The sequence below is a fragment of the Amblyraja radiata genome, chromosome 19 (genome assembly GCF_010909765.2).
Source record: "Amblyraja radiata isolate CabotCenter1 chromosome 19, sAmbRad1.1.pri, whole genome shotgun sequence".
NCBI classification, from domain to species: Eukaryota; Metazoa; Chordata; class Chondrichthyes; order Rajiformes; family Rajidae; genus Amblyraja; species Amblyraja radiata.
The window spans coordinates 13,415,011-13,431,704 of record NC_045974.1 but is presented as its reverse complement, the minus strand read 5'-3'; the positions used below and the strand labels follow the sequence as shown (position 1 = coordinate 13,431,704).

The 16,694-nt window shown below is 46.1% G+C and overlaps 1 protein-coding gene across 4 annotated transcripts in view; it reads left to right on the top strand.

The window, feature by feature from the left end:
- Positions 1-16,694, top strand: part of dennd5b (DENN domain containing 5B) — a 173,048-nt gene that overhangs the window by 86,642 nt on the left and 69,712 nt on the right. For all 4 annotated transcript variants that reach the window (XM_033037717.1, XM_033037715.1, XM_033037716.1 and 1 more), the window contains one exon: positions 11,985-12,651. In XM_033037717.1, coding sequence (XP_032893608.1) covers positions 11,985-12,651 — 667 coding nt within the window. The remainder of the gene's footprint in view (positions 1-11,984; positions 12,652-16,694) is intronic.

Below are 16,694 nucleotides of genomic sequence, written 5' to 3'. Positions count from 1 at the left end.
GTTCCAGCCAACATATGAAATGTTTTGGGGATTTGTCGAGTCATCTCGGGATATCAGATCTTTGTAGATGTTGGGGGAAGGGTTACGGTTGATTTTACTTCCAGAGATTTTCCAGTTGTCGCTTTCGCTCCAGTGCTAATTTCGTCCCGTCGGTTCCATGTACAGACTCTAAATGGTGAATGTCACTTTGGTACATTATACAAACAAGCCTCAGATATGGCCTTGCAAACAATGCGCTTTCCTGATGAAAATCTGTTGACAGATATTGGTGCATACCTCATGGGATTCAATCAGGACAATTCAAGTGCCTTATGTTTGTACTCAGTGGGGATAATGGGTTATGTTGGGGGCAGGCACTGACATTTGTTACTGGTCTCTTACCTTGCACTAGCCTCAGATATGGTCTTGCAAACAATGTGCTTTCCTGATGAAAAACTGTTGACAGATATTGGTGCATACCTCATGGGATTCAATCAGGACAATTCAAGTGCCTTACGTTTGTACTCAGTGGGGATAATGGGTTATGTTGGGGGCAGGCACTGACATTTGTTACTGGTCTCTTACCTTGCACTAGTTAGAGTCACAGAGGGATACAGTGTGGAAACAGGCCCAACTTGCCCACTCTGGCCATCATGTCCCAGCTGCACTAGTCCCACCTGCCTGCGTTTGGCCCATATCCCTCCAAACATGTCCTCTCCATGCACCTGTCCAACTGTTTCGTAAAAGTTGGGATGGTCCCTGCCTCAACTACTTCCACTGGCAGCTCGTTCCATACACCCACCACCATTTGTGTAAAAAATGTTACCCCTCAGATTCCTATTAAATCTTTTCCCCTTCACCTCAAACCTATGTCCTCTGGTCCTCGATTCCACTCCCCTGTCAAGAGACTACCTGATTTATTCCTCTCGTGATTATGTACACCTCTATAAGATCACCCCTCATCCTCCTGCACTGCAAGGAATAGAGTCCCAGCCCACTCAACCTGTAGCTCAGACCCTCGAGTCCTGGCAACAAGGGTGGCACGGTGGCGCAGCAGTAGAGTTGCTGCCTTACAGCGCTTGCGGCGCCAGAGACCCAGAGATCATGACTATGGGTGCTGTCTGTACGGAGTTTGTACGTTCTCCCCGTGACCCGCGTGGGTTTTCTCTGAGATCTTCGGTTTCCTCCCACACTCCAAAGACGTACTGGTTTGTAGCTTAATTGGTTAGGTGCGTGTATGATAGTGTTAATAGTGATCGCTGGTCGGCGCAGACTTGGTGGGCTAAAGGGCCTGGTTCCACACTCTCTAAACTAAACTAAAGTAAATATCATCGCAATGGTTGTCCATTAAAGAGGTACTCCGATAGCCAAATCTCCATCATTGCATTCACTCCCTGGCTTAATATTCCGTAAATTTGCACGCGTAAACAATTCTGCACTCAGTCCCAAGTGCAATCTCCAGAACACTATGTACGTTCACTCAAGTTTATATCAGAAACAAGCCAGCAATGGCGGCTGTGCTTACCCAGAAGGCCAGGCGCCACAGAAAGTGCCCCAAGGGCGAAAGGTGGTGATTCCGACTTACTAAGATCTGACTTGAGTGCGGGTTCATGAAAGGTAACCTTGCGTAAGTCGGGGAGTGCCTGTATATTTTAAGGTCATTGCTCTGACTCTGAACAGCAGAGTGGCGTTTTGTTTGGTATAAATCAGTTGACCTCAACCAGTCCTTCACAACAGCGCTGACTCTTAACATCTTCAGAGTGATAAATTTAACCATGCTTTACCTTTGGAATAAATATAAAATATGTGAATTATTGTAAAAATCCCATAACTGGGCGGCACAGTGACGCAGTGGTAGAGTTGCTTCCTAACAGCGCCAGAGACCTGGGTTCGATTTCGACTATGGGTACTGTCAGTATGGAGTTTGTACGATCTCCCCGTGACCGTGTCAGTTTTCCAGGCGCTCTGGATTCCCCCCACACTCCAAAGACGTGCAGGTTCCTCGGTTAATTAACTTTGGTAAAATTGTAAATTGTCCCTCGTGCTAGTGTACGGGGTGATCACTGGTCAGTGTGGACTTGGTGGGCCGAAGGGCCTGTTTCCACGCTGCATCTCTATAGTCCAAAGTCTAAAACATTTCACGTAGAATAAAAATACATGGCGGAGCGGGGGAGTTATCCTGTTTTGCTTTTGACCCACACTCCTTGCTCAATCAACACTTGCAAATGCGATCTGAGTGCAGTGTGTTAATTATCCCTGCTTGAATAACAACAAATGCAGTCAGAGGTAACTCATTGTGTGTGAAGTGTTTAGATAGCCTGAGCACATGGAGGGTGCCATGCAGAATAAATGTGCTTTGCTTTCTGAGGAGATGAAATGCTGAGACATGAGGCCAACATCCATTACCAACCCAGTGTGTGTCCTTTAGCCTTAAGAGGAACAGCGAGGAAACAGGCTTTTCAGCCCACCGAGTCCGCGCAGACCAGCGATCACCCTAGACACACAAGCACTATCCTACACAGTAGAGACAATTTATATTTTTATCAAAGCCGATTAACCTACAAAACCTGTACATCGTTGGAGTGTGGGATGAAACCGAAGCACCCGGAGAAAACCCACGGGGTCCCGGGGGGGACGTACAAACTCCGTACAGACAGCATCCGTAGCAACCCGGGTCTCTGGCGCTGTAAGGCTGCATCTCTACCGCTGCGCCACTGTGTCCTGCCCCAGCATTAGATCGACCCAGCAGTAGTAAACATTTGGGTTCCTAACATCTCCCCAGCGCCCATGAAACCTTGTGGCACTCCAGTGCCAATCTCTAAGTGGCGTAGTCGCCACCGCTTAGCTAACCTGGTTCTGAACGACGTAGCCTGAAGAAGGGTCCCGACCTGAAATGTCATCTATTCTTTTTCTCCAGAGATTCTGCCTGACCCGCTGAGTTACTCCAGCTTTTTTTGTGTCTTATCTGCAAGATGTAGCTGAGAAATGTGGACAAAGTGCAGTCTAAAGCCCCTTCAATTCACACCAATTGGCTCAAAATTAGCGTCTACCTTATGGGACTGTATCTCTCCATCTTCATGGGCATTCCCTTGCGCCCACAATGTGCCCCATTGCGTAAAGAACGAGCACAGTCGAGATTGTTCCCCATTTCCCTTGGAAACCTGAGGCAGCCATGCACCATCCATCCCCTTGAGAGAAGAGAGTGAACAAATTGGTGCATAACAGGAACAACATAACCCATGCAATGCGAATTATGCAGGGTTTTCATTTGTTAATATACATTATTGTTCAAGAGCAACAGGCCACAGATTTAGAATATATTTATTCTCAGTAAGACAGCTGAAAGAGAGGGTGGAAGACGATTTGATGGCAATGTTCATGAGAGAATTGGATGAACACTTGAAAAGAAAGCGTTTACACAATTACGGGGAGACGGGGAGGAAAGTGGGTGATTTGGTCTTTCAATCAGCTTTAAAGTGGATGGTCTATATAACTGTCTACTGTGCAGTGTTGTTTTACGAATGTAACATAGAAACATAGAAAAATAGGTGCATGGGGTAGGCCCATCGGCCCTTCGAGCCAGCACCACCATACAACATGATCATGGCTGATCTAAAATCAGTACCCCATTCCTGCTTTTCCCCCATATCCCTTGATTCCTTTAGCTCTAAGAGCTAAATCTCACTCTCTTGAAAACATCCAATGAATTGGCCTCCACCGCCTTCTGTGGCAGAGAATTCCACAGATTCACAACTCTCTGGGTGAAAAAATGTTTCCTCATCTCAGTCAAAATGTAAAAAGATAGTTCTTACCAGGTGGGGAACTGCTGAGCTAATGACAGCCCAATGTGCAGAAACGTATCCACATTCACGATTAGTTTTGTGCAATACAATTATCCTCGCTGCTGTTCAGACACTTATTGTTCCCAACCACCTGGCAATCTGAATTGTGCTGCTCACTATGGGTAGAAATTAATTTACAGCAATGATTTGACTCTGGTGAGTGCAAACTCTGGAGGGCACATTTTCTTTTCATCAACAGATGAAGCAATATTTTGGCAGTCGTTTTTGATACAGTAGAATGAGGGCAAAGTAGCTAATCATCCAGGCCAGCATTTAAAAAAGGCATTTGGACAGGTATATGGATAGGAAGATTTGAGAGGGATACGGGCCAAATGCGGGCAAAGGGGTCATGCGCAGTATGCCACCTTGGTTGGCTTGAAGAGCCTGCTGCAGTGCTGTCTAGTTTTGTGACTCCTTTGCTCTATGAAGGACAAGTTGAAGCTGATGAACTTATGATATGAATACCAAGTAGACTGGCACACAAATTAATGTGGAAATTAAAGGACAAATTAATTTAACTGCTTCAGAAAATAAAAGTCAACGACCATCTTGAATCTGCAGCCCTGCTTGACAATTGTAATCCAAATCGTCGCCGTAAAATGAAAAGTTATAATCCCCTCCCACACAACCACGGTTGTCAAGGGAACAGCTGTTTCTACGAGGTCGCAATTGGTTAAAATCGCACAGCTTGTGGCTTCAAAACATGTAAAATGATGCAAGTGTCATCTGTGATGGATGGCAAGTGGCTGAAGCAATCTGCAGACTCGGTACCAAATAGCAGTTCTGCTCAAACCTCGTGGGGCCTTCTGAGCAGGGGCAAGCCTGCTTTGCCTGACTGTAATCAGGAAAGATTAATCTATGCCGTAGATCAATAAATATTATCTGCTGTTTCTTTGGCATTCTGGAATTTGTTTTTGCAAAGCAGTCACTCTTATATCTTGGATTTTAAATTTAATTATGCTTGAATGAGTGGCGATGAAGGAGGTGTCGTTCAGGATCATTAGGCCTTTCTGTACAAAAGGAGCCTGTTCATGGTGCCTAAACCAGCTCCAGTCCTTCTCTCCAGAGATGCTGCCTGTCCCGCTGAGTTTACTCCAGCATTTTGTGTCTATCTTGGAAAGATGTGTTCATTTGGTCTGAGTCCCCAGTCTTTTCCTGATAAAAAGGTATTGGGAAAGCTAGGGAGGTTAGCTACAGGCTAGTCCTCCTACATGTGCAATGTAGCCTCATTGAAAAGAAACAATTTGATCAGGAAATTATGCTTTAAAAACTCATGTGTTAGTTCCTATCATGAGATTTATCACCGGGACTGGCATTCGATAAACCTCCTTTGAAGAGTTAGTGTGACACAGCAGTGCAGCAGTAGAGCCGCTGCTTTACAGTGTCTATCGCGGCTGGAATCTTTCCACAGTGCACCTGTAGAAGTTTGAATATTTGGTGCGGTGCAGAATCTCTTTAAGCTTCTAAGGAAGTAGAGATGCACCACCTTTGTGATGAGATTAATGTGCTGAGCCAACAGTCCTCCCATAAACTAAGGTGTAGCCCTGATCTTCCAACCTACCTCATTGCAGATATGAGACTTTTTCTCGTGAACTGTAACGCCACAATGCTGGTAAAACTATTCTGCCCTCTGGCATTTGAGTACAAGTTCAGTGACAGGACAATTTTGCTTGTAGCAGCTTCACGGCCACATAGATTAAATTATTATACATAATTGTATACAGAAATTACACGATTTTTGGAAGATAGTGGAAAATAACATTAATGCAAAATACAATTAGAATTGTCCATGGTCTCTAGTGTTCCGTTGACACCGTAGGATTCTGACGTTTATTAGCCGTTCTTTAACCTGGTGGGGCATGATTTCAAGCTTCTGTACCTCCTGCCTGATGGCAGTAGCGAAAATAGAGCATGACCTAGACATTGAGGATCCTTAATTCTCCTTGAAAGTGGTGTCGCAGGTAGTAGATAGGGTGGTCAAAAGGGCTTTTTGGCACATAGGCCTTCATCAGAGTATAGGTTGGGAGGTCATGCAGCAGTTATATAAGACGTTGGCAAGGCCACATTTAGAGCATTATGTTCAGTTTTGGTCAGCATGTTTGCGGAAAGATGTTGTCAAGCTGGAAAGGGTGCAGAGAAGGTTGCCAGGACTGAAAGGTCTGAGCTATAGTGAGAGGTTGAGCAGGCTATGACTCTTTTCCTTGGAACGCAGGAGGATGAGGGGTGATCGTACAGAGGTGTACCAAGTCATGAGAGGAACAGATCAGGTAAATGCATAGAGTCTCCTGCCCAGAGTCAAGGAATTGAGAACCAGAGTACATAGGTTTAAGGTGAGGAGGGAAACATTTAAGACGAACCTGAGGGGTAACTTTTGTATACAAAGTATAGTAGGTATATGAGGAGGTAGTTGAGGCAGGTGCTATCACAACGTTTAGGAAACATTTGGACAGGTACATGGATAGAATAGATTTAGAGGGATATGGGTCAAACGCAGTTCAGATGGGGCATTTGGACGGAATGGGCGTTGGGCTGAAGGGCATGTTTCCACGCTAAATCACTCTATGAAAAAGGGCATGTTTCCACGCTGAATCACTCTATGACAAAGGGCATGTTTCCATGCTGTATGACTTTCTCTCTAACCCGTATACAAAATATGTTCTGTTAAGTGAAATAATGCCATTCTCTGACTAGAATTGCCTGGGTAATGGATTCAAAGCTGCCTGTAATGGCCCATGACCATTGGAAATCTTTACTGTTGTCTCTGGGCTTGTGGGCCCGTATGCTGTTCTGTCGGCCATGGCATGTAGCCTGCTTTGAGGTTGATTGAGGGTTCCCATGATCTGCAGCAAGGCTGCAACTGGTGATACAGGTCATAGCAAAGGCTTAACCCTTTGCTATGCATCACAGGAAATGGCTTAAGTGACAAGCTTAACTTGCTTCATGCCTTGTCTTCCATCGTTGTCCATGTTTAAAAGAAAACCTGAAGCAGCACGGTGGCACAGTGGTAGAGTTGCAGCCTCACGGCGCCAGAGACCCGGATTCGATCCTGACTATGGGTGCTGTCTGTACGGAGTTTGTACATTCTCCCCGTGACCATGTGGGTTTTCTCCAGGAGCTCCGGTTTCCTCCCACACTCCCAAAGACATACCGGTTCGTAGGTTAATTGGCTTGGTAAAATTGTAAATTGTCCCTAGTGTGTGTAGGATAGTGTAAGTGTGTGGGGATCACTGGTCGGCTCGGACTCGGTGGGCCGAATGGCCTGTACCGCGCTGTATCTCTAAACCAAACTAAACAACTGAAGCAATATGATAGAAAGCTTGGATGGAGTAACTCAGCGGACCAGGCAGCATCACTGGAGAAAAGGAATGGGTGAAGTTTCAGGTCAAAACCACTGCTCCCATTCAAAGCTTAGTTTAATTTTAAAGCTTTCAGAAATACATACCTACCCATCCATCGCGGACACTATGTTCTTTCTCGGTAGTGTGGGTAAGATCACATAATACTTAGCCGGAGAGGATAAAATTGAAGATCAAACCCAATAAAAGAGCGACAGAGAGTGATGCAGTGCGGAAACATGCCCTTCGGCCCAACTTGCCCACACTGGCCAACATGTCCCAGATACGCCATGTGTAGGAAGGAGCTGCAGATTAAATCGAAGATAGACACAAAATGCTGGAGTAACTCAGCGGGACAGGCAGCATCTCTGGGAGAGAAGGAATGGGTGACGTTTCGGGTCGAGACCCTTGAAGGAACTGCAGATTAAATCGAAGATAGACGCAAAATGCTGGAGTAACTCAGCGGGACAGGCAGCATCTCTGGGAGAGAAGGAATGGGTGACGTTTCGGGTCGAGACCCTTCTCTCCCAGTGATGCTGCCTGTCCCGCTGAGTTACTCCAGCATTTTGTGTGTCTCTCTCACAGTTACCCTAGTCCCTCCTGCCTGCGTTTGGCTCATATCCCTCCAGACCTATCTCCAAAATATCCGACAAGGAGATAAAAATAGACACAAAAAGTACCTTGTGTACAGGAGTGGGTTCTGGTATCAGGACGAGTCACAAGACTTGAGCTTGTTTTCTCTTGGGCACTATTTGGAACCACAGTAGTAATGCCAGAGCTGCTGTTTTTGTTTGCTTGGGAATTGCACCCTGCAGTGTGAGGCTTTCTGCTGCCTTTTTATGCTTAATACGGAAAGCTGAGCAGAGTTTGGAAATCCAGGATGCAAATAGCAGGTGAGCTGTAAAACTGGAGGGGCCGGTTTGTAAATAGATGGAGAATGGGGAAAGAGCAGCATTTGTGTACGGAGGAACTCCAGATGCCGGTTTAGACCCAAGACAGACAAAAAATGCTGGAGTGACCCAGCGGGTCAGGCAGCATCTGTGGAGAAAAGGAATAGGTGACGTTTTGGGTCACGAGTGTTTTCTCGTCATATGTCCCAGATAGAACAATGAAATTCTTACTTGCAGCACACAACAGAATATGTGAACAGAATACACTGTAAACAATATAATAAATGAGAAAAATAGTCCAGTGTGTGTGTATATATATATATATATATACACAAACTCCCATGTGAGACCCTTCTTCAGACCAGCATTTGTTTTTTTTTCACTGATACTCTTGGCTGCATTTCCTCTCACCCCCCCCCCCCCCCCCCCCAACTCAACAATCATTTAATCTCCTGTAAGAGGCGAGAGAAAGAGGAAATAAATTCTGCTGGCACGAGGAAGGGGAAAATCTCGGAGGCGTTTGTCCCATACCTGCTCAGATAACCGACCTGGGTCTAGGAAATCATAGAATCAGTCTAAATGATTCATTTCTGCAGCATTGTTCGATCATAAATGCTGTAATATATCTTGAACACCAACGCCCCCCCTCCCCGCTTCATTGGGTTCCTGCCACCAAATTGCTGTAAATAATTGACTAAATATATTTTCTGCAAGAAAAACAGTCTAACATGCTGAGCGAATACTGAGTTCTGGGAATGTATGTTTGATTTTATCGAGTCATGCCTTACACTGCATGCGACAATATGTTCACAATCAAATATTTCTCGCTGTGATATCTTTTATTTAATTTTGCTGCAAGACAGAAGCTATGTTAAAGCCATTTTCAGAGCATGTGCAAGAAGCAATAACCACCCACACTAGTCACTAATCTCATTAAGGATGTGCACAATAAATATCTGTTCAATAGGCCCCTCTGTAACCAATTGCAGTTAAATTCCTGCACATGCTCCAGAATTTAATTTGCAATGTCCACAGCCACGGTCTTTCTGTTTGTTATCGTGGGAGGTTAACTTTGGACGAAAATGTAGATTCCTTTGTTTGACGCAGGACACGAAAAGGAAAAAAAAATGTGGGATTTGCATTCCAGCTGAGGTGACTGACGTCCCCATTTGAATGTGTCTGACAGCTCGGTGAGAGAGCATGGATGAGTCATTGGGTGCTGTCTGGCACAGAGCTGACGGCTGACAGTGGTCGACCAAGGTCCCCATAACTCTGCTCCGGAGCGCCCCCTGTTGAGCTCCCATTTCACGGCGTCGGACAAAGCTGGGACACTACAGACCAGAAGATTGAGTCTGAAGAAGGGTCTCGACCCGAAACGTCACCTGTTCCTTCCCTCCAGAGAAATTCTGCCTGTCCCGCTGAGTTACTCCAGCATTTTATGTCCATCTTCGATGCATAGCCAGCACCTGCAGTTCCTTCTTATGCATCTTCGCCCAGTCCACCTCGGCCTACGTGATCTCCTGGTTGTCAAACACTTTAATCCCCTTTCCCATTCTCATACTGACCTTTCTGTCCTGGGCCTCCTCCACTGACAAAGTGAGGCCAAACGCAAATTGGAAGAACAGGATGTCATATTCCTCTTGGGCAGCTTACAACCCAGCGACATGAATATTGATTTATCTAAGCAGAGATCGGCTATGAACATATTGAATGGTAGGGCAGGTGTGATGGTCCAAAGATTCTGCTCCTTTCCTATTTTCTCGTGTTTTATATTTCACTCGAGAATCTGTAACACTTTTCATACTGGTTTAATTATGACAGTAGACAATTAGGGGATTGCAGGAGCTAACTTCAACACTGCAAACTCCCACAACCAACTAATTGGCTGGGTGCATTGGACCTTTCTTGGGTGATAATTGAAGGTCAGGATTTTTGTCAGGAAACAATGAGCAACTCCTGCACTCTGTAAGCATCGCCAACGGATCGTTAACATCCACTTGAGAGGATAGTTTTATGTTTTGTCTGAAAGATGATACCTCTGAGGAGGAAGCTCTCTGAGATTTGCAGGCCGTCGTTAGAGATGGATGTGGGAGCAAGGCATTCTGTGCCCTTTGTAATTAGTGAAGTGTTTTGATGACTGGAGAAAGTATAAGCCCTTTAATTTTTGAAATCCATATTTCGTATAATTGTAGATGGACACAAAAAGCTGGAGTAACTCAGTGGGACTGGCAGCATCGCTGGAGAAAAGGAATGGGTGACGTTTCGGGTGGAGACCCTTCTTCAGCCTGGTTAGGGATAACGGAAATGAGAGATGATGTAGAGAGATCAATTTGTATAATTCTCGAGGCCTTGTTGTATGGTTTCCCTGTGCCCTTGAGCTCAATGATCATCCAGTCTGAAGAAGGGCCTCGACCCGAAACATCCCCAATTCCTTCTCCATAGATGCTGCCTCACGCACTGAGTTTCTCCAGCATTTTGTATCTAGCATCAACTAATCCTGGTTTTCTTTGCATCAGTCGGGGACAAGCCTGGCTCGGCTGAGACCCCACATTCTTAATAAAACTTGTTTAAGAAGGAACTGCAGATGCTGGAAAATCGAAGGTAGACAAAAATGCTGGAGAAACTCAGCGGGTGAGGCAGCATCTATGGAGCGAAGGAAATAGGCAACGTTTCGGGCCGAAACGTTGCCTATTTCCTTCGCTCCATAGATGCTGCCTCACCCGCTGAGTTTCTCCAGTATTTTTGTCTGCCTTCTTAATAAAACTACTGTGTTCACCCATCTTGCTTTCCCCTCTTTAACTTAACAGGCCTTAAAATGAGTGCATGATTATTATCAATTTTACCATTTTTAATCTTTATTATATTAAATATTGCAAGATAACATTTGTAATTTTTCATTTTTTGCTGAGTTTATTGCCACATATACCGAGGTATGATGAAAAGCTTTTTTGTTGCGTGCTATCCAGTCAGCAGAAAGGCTATACGTGATTACAATCGAGCCGTCCACAGTGTACAGATACAGGTTAAAAGGAATAACACTTTGTGCAAGGTGAGGTCTGATGAAAGATAGTCCGAGGGTCTCCAATGAGGTAGATGGTAGCTCAGAACTGTTCTCTAGTTGGTGACGGGATGGTTCAGTTGCCTGATAACTGAAGAGGTCCAGCGATCCACGTACACGAGCACTAGGGACAATTTACAATTTTTACCTAAGCTAATTAACCTACAAACCTGTACGTCTTTGGAGGGTGGGAAGAAACCAGGGCACCCAGAGAAAACCCACGTGATCACAGGGGGAATGTGCAAACTCGGTACGGACAGCATCCGTGGTCAGGATCGAACCCAGGTCTCTGCCATTGCAAGGCAGCAACTCTATGTCAGGACTTTCATATGAAGAAAGACTGGATAGACTCGGCTTGTACTCGCTAGAATTTAGGAGATTGAGGGGGGATCTTATAGAAACCTACAAAATTCTTAAGGGGTTGGACAGGCTAGATGCAGGAAGATTGTTCCCGATGTTGGGGAAGTCCAGGACAAGGGGTCACAGTTTAAGGATAGAGGGGAAATCCTTAAGGACCGAGATGGGAAAAACATTTTTCACACAGAGAGTGGTGAATCTCTGGAACTCTCAGCCACAGAAGGTAGTTGAGGCCAGTTCATTGGCTATATTTAAGAGGGAGTTAGATATGGCCCTTGTGGCTAAAGGGATCAGGGGGTATGGAGAGAAGGCAGGTACGGGAGCTGGGTTGGATGATCAGCTATGATCATATTGAATGGCGGTGCAGGCTCGAAGGGCCGAATGGCCTACTCCTGCACCTATTCTCTATGTTTCTATGTTTCTATCCCTGGTCCACTGTGCAACCTCAGCTGTTTGATAAGACTGCTTGTTCATTCAAAGAATGTTGACGTGTGCTTTGTTCTTTGTCTCCCCCTCCCCTCAGCTCTGCATGCCCAAAGGGCTCTCCTTCAAAACCCAGGCGGAAAACAGGGATCCGCTGTTCCACGCCTTCCTCATCACGCGGGAGGACGGCTCTCGCACCTACGGCTTCGTGCTCACCTTCTACGAGGAGGTCACCTGCCGGCAGATCTGCAGCGCCATGCAGACACTGTACCAGATGCACAACGTGGAGCAGTGCAGCAGCGTGTACGCCTCGTCCTCCTGCAGCATGGACTCGCTGGCCAGCAGCATCGACGAGGGGGACAGCTCCTCGCAGGTCAAGATGCAGCGCTACAACTCCTACGACATCGGCCGCGACACCCTCTACGTGTCCAAGTGCATCTGCCTGATCACCCCGCTGCCCTTCGTGCAGGCCTGTCGCAAGTTCCTGCGGCAGCTGCACAAGGCGGTGAGCTCCCAGCAGACTCCACCGCTGCCCCTGGAGAGCTACATCCACAACATCCTCTACGAGGTGCCGCTGCCTCCCCCCGGCCGCTCGCTCAAGTTCTCAGGGGTCTATGGGCCGATTATCTGCCAGCGACCGGGACCGACTGAGCTTCCCCTCTTTGATTTCCCACTGCGAGAAGTCTTTGAACTGCTGGGCTTGGAAAACTTGGTTCAGCTCTTCACCTGCGTGCTTCTGGAGATGCAGATTCTTCTGTACTCACAAGGTAAGCAGCAGCCATGGGTCGGAAGCTGCATTGTTAAGGATCGGTCGATGAAATGCCTATTGGGTTCGACTCAGTTCACTTTCAGTTTCTGCGCTGTATCTCTAAAACTAAACTCCCCACTGAATGCTGACTCTCATCGTGGGTCCAGCTGCAAAGATACAAAGGACTCTCAGCAATATTTCTCCCTCGTATACCCATTACCCTTGCAGATTTTTGATTGTGATTCAGCAACACACACAGCTCAGTTTATTGTCACGTGTAACGAGGTACAGTGAAAAGCATTTGTCACGTGCTAACCAGTCAGTGGAAAGACAATACACGATTACAATCGAGCCAACCTCAGTGTGCAGATGCATGATAAGGGAATAACGTTAAGTGCAAGGTAAAGCCAGTGAAGTCCGATCAAAGCTAGTTCGAGGGTCACCAATGAGGTAGATAATAGTTCAGGATTGCTCTTCAGTTGTGTATGCCCCTGTCCCACTTAGGAAACCTCAACGGAAACCTCTGGAGACTTTGCGCCCCACCCAAGGTTTCCATGCGGTTCCCGGAGGTTGCAGGTGGTTGCCGGAGGTTGCAGGTAGTGGAAGCAGGTAGGGAGACTGACAAAAACCTCCGGGAACCGCACGGAAACCTTGGGTGGGGCACAAAGTCTCCAGAGGTTTCCGTTCAGGTTTCCTAAGTGGCACAGGAGCATTAGGATGGTTTAGTTGCCTGATAACAGCTAGGAATTAGCAAAGACAGTTCAGTCTGTGGATTAGTGGAGGATGCTAGTAAAAGGGTTCTTAGATGCACCAGTACCCACAGGGTTAGACAACTAGTACCCAGAAGGTTAGAATGCCCACACCTAGACTGTTTGAGTAAGCAGGCAAGGTGTGTCCAGAGTGATATATGTACAGATTCATGTGCTTTCTGCTACTTCTATAACTTCTTGCATGTTATACTAGTAGCTAGCTGAACCTAGTTATTGAATGGTTATTACAAAAGTAAGAATTGCTTAAACATTTTATCGATCCATAAAAATGTTATGGGACATTCTCCTCTGTACCTGGCATACTGGTGCAGGCAGTTTAGTCCAGAGATACAGTGTGAAAACAGACTCTTCGGCCCACCGAATCCACGCCGACCAGCAATCGCCCGTGCACAAGCACCAGGGACACAGTCGGGACAATTTACCTGTACGTCTTTGGAGTGTGGGAGGAAATGAGAGCGCCCGGAGATAACTCACTTGGTCATAGGGAGAACGTGCAAACTCCATCCAGGCAGCACCCATAGTCGGGATCGAACCTGGGACTCTGGTGCTGCAAGGCAGCAACTCTACCGCTGAGCTACCATGCAGCCCCGCTTACATTTTCATTCGACCATTCACATGAAAGACAGCACCCCCTGCATTCCATGTGCAGTTGTGCGAGTCTTGACTGTGGGGTCACATGGATAGGACAGGTTTGGAGGGATATGGGTGTGGATAAATGTGAGGCTATCCACTTTGGTAGCAAGAACAGGAAGGCAGATTATTATCTGAATGGTGTCAGATTAGGAACGTGGGTGTGGGTGTGCTTGTACATCAATCGCTAATAGTAAGCATGAAGGTACAGCAGGCAGTGAAGAATGCTAATGGCATGTTGGCCTTCATTGCGAGAGGATTTGAGTTTAGGAGCAAGGATATTGTACTGCAGTTGTACAGGACCCTGGAGAGACCGCAACTGGAGTATTGTTTGCAATTTTGGTTGTCTAATTTGTGGAAGGACATTATTGCTATTGAGGGTGTACAGTGTAGGTTCACCAGGTTAATTCCCGGGATGGTGGGACACACATATGTTGAAAGAATGTGTCGACTGGGCTTGTATTCACAAGAATTTAGAAGGATGAGAGGCAATCTTATAGAAACATATACAATTCTTAAAGGATTGGACAGGCTAGATGCAGGCAAAATGTTCCCGATTTTGGGAGAGTCCAGAACCAGGGGTCATAGTTTAAGAATAAGGGATAGGCCATTTAGGACTGAGATGAGGAAAAACTTTTTTTTCTGTGGAATTCTCTGCCACAGAAGACAGTGGAGGCCAATTCACTGGATGTTTTCAAGAGTTAGATTTAGCTCTTGGGGCTAGAGGAATCTAGGGATATGGGGAAAAAGCAGGGAATGGGTACAGATTTTACTTCGGAGTCACGTGAGTGACTACGTGAAGAGCCCGCTCAGCACGCATGCGCGGCATTGCGTTCAGCAGTGCACCGCCACGTCAGACAACGTGCAAGACACGTTGGACCGGCAGGAAACAGAAGAAATACCCATAACCATGGAGGTAGGTGGGTCTGGTTCCTACCAGCGTATAGAAAATAGGGGCTTAATACTAACAGGGGGGAGATTACACCTGTTTAAAGAGGCACGGGAGTCTCTCACGAGTGATCAGTATATACTCAATGGCATTAGTGGATACAAAATACAATTCATACTAGAAAAATTGCCACCAGTTCAACATTCACCCCAGAGGGTATTTTCCCTCTCAGTTAAAGAAAAACGAGAGGGACAAGCTGAACTGGTGAGACTAATTACAAAGGGTATCATTGGAAAAACAAAACATGAACCCTTGGAATTCGTATCAAATATATTCACTAAACCCAAAAAAGATGGTGGATGTCGCATCATCATTGACTTAACTTCACTAAGTATGTTTGTTAAGTATATACATTTCAAAATGGAAAAGTTTGTTACTGCCAAACAACTAATTTCCAAAGGATACTTCATGGCAAGCATTGATCTTAAAGATGTTTACTATTCAGTACCATTCACAAGGATCATCGCAGATACCTGAAATTTACCTGGATGGGGCAGCTATGGCAGTTTAGAGGATCAGCCATGATCATATTGAATGGCGGTGCTGGCTCGAAAGGCCGAATGGCCTAATCCTGCACCTATTTTTCTCTATGTTTCTATATGGGCAGGCAGGTGGGAGACAGGTGTGACTGTTGGCTGGTGTGGGCAAGTTGAGCCAAAGTGATCCAGGCTGCATCACTCTATGACTCTGACTCTTTAACCCAAGCCACACAGCGATGCTTGAGTCCTCGATCTTCATTCTCCAAGGCAACAGAGCTGCTCTAAACAAGCAAAGCTGAAAAGGGAGAGCGGGAGGAGCAGGCACAGGGGAGGAAGCTTCCCTCACTGTGTTGTAGAACAGTATTAATCCTAACTGACCCATCTGTTCTTAGTCATAGCTAGCTGTGATTAAAAAGTATCTTAATTCAATAACAAAGCTCCCTTTCATTTCCTCTCTATTATTCATGCGTGTGATAGTTGAAGGTACAGCAACCTAGAAATTGAATCAATTAGCACCTGCCTTTTCTGCATGTAAGTTGCACAAGAAACAATTTGGACCAGAGCAGATTTCACCAGCGATTATTTTGAACGTAGGAATTTGGGGCCGTTACGAGTGGTGAAATTGTGCTTTGGGAATAGGGATTTAAGAGCGTGGAGCGACTGTAATATGAGATTGTAGATCTGCTTCTGTGGTTAGCATGCAAAGAGTCGCCTGTGTTGGCCACCATCTGTCCTAGTTCAGTCCCAGATGGCACAAGGAACTTTAAATGCTGGAATTGTGAACAAAACGCAAAATATTGGAGAAACTCGGCAGATCGGGCAGCTTCTGAATTTAATGGGTGGATGTGGGGTCTGAAGAAGGATCCCGACGCATGACGTCATCTCTCCATTCCCTCCACAGATGCTTCCTGACCCAGTGTTCTTCCAGCACCTAAGCAGAGATCCTCCAGCACTCTGTGTTCTGCTGCAGTTGATGCTTGGTTGTCCCTGCACTTTTACCGTTCTCCTGTTTGAGCGTAGCGGTAATGATATAGCTTAAGGACTTGCTCAGCCATGTAAGTGTCAAGCACATGGGTGGATGTGCAAACACCTACAGGGGCAGATTGGATCAGGGGGTCTCATTCCCTCTCTTGCAGAACATTAGTGAGCTAGGTGGGCTCTTATATATAATTCACTAGTTTTTGTGGTCATCATGACTGATGACCTCCTCCCCCTCACCCTGCCTGGTTTTCCT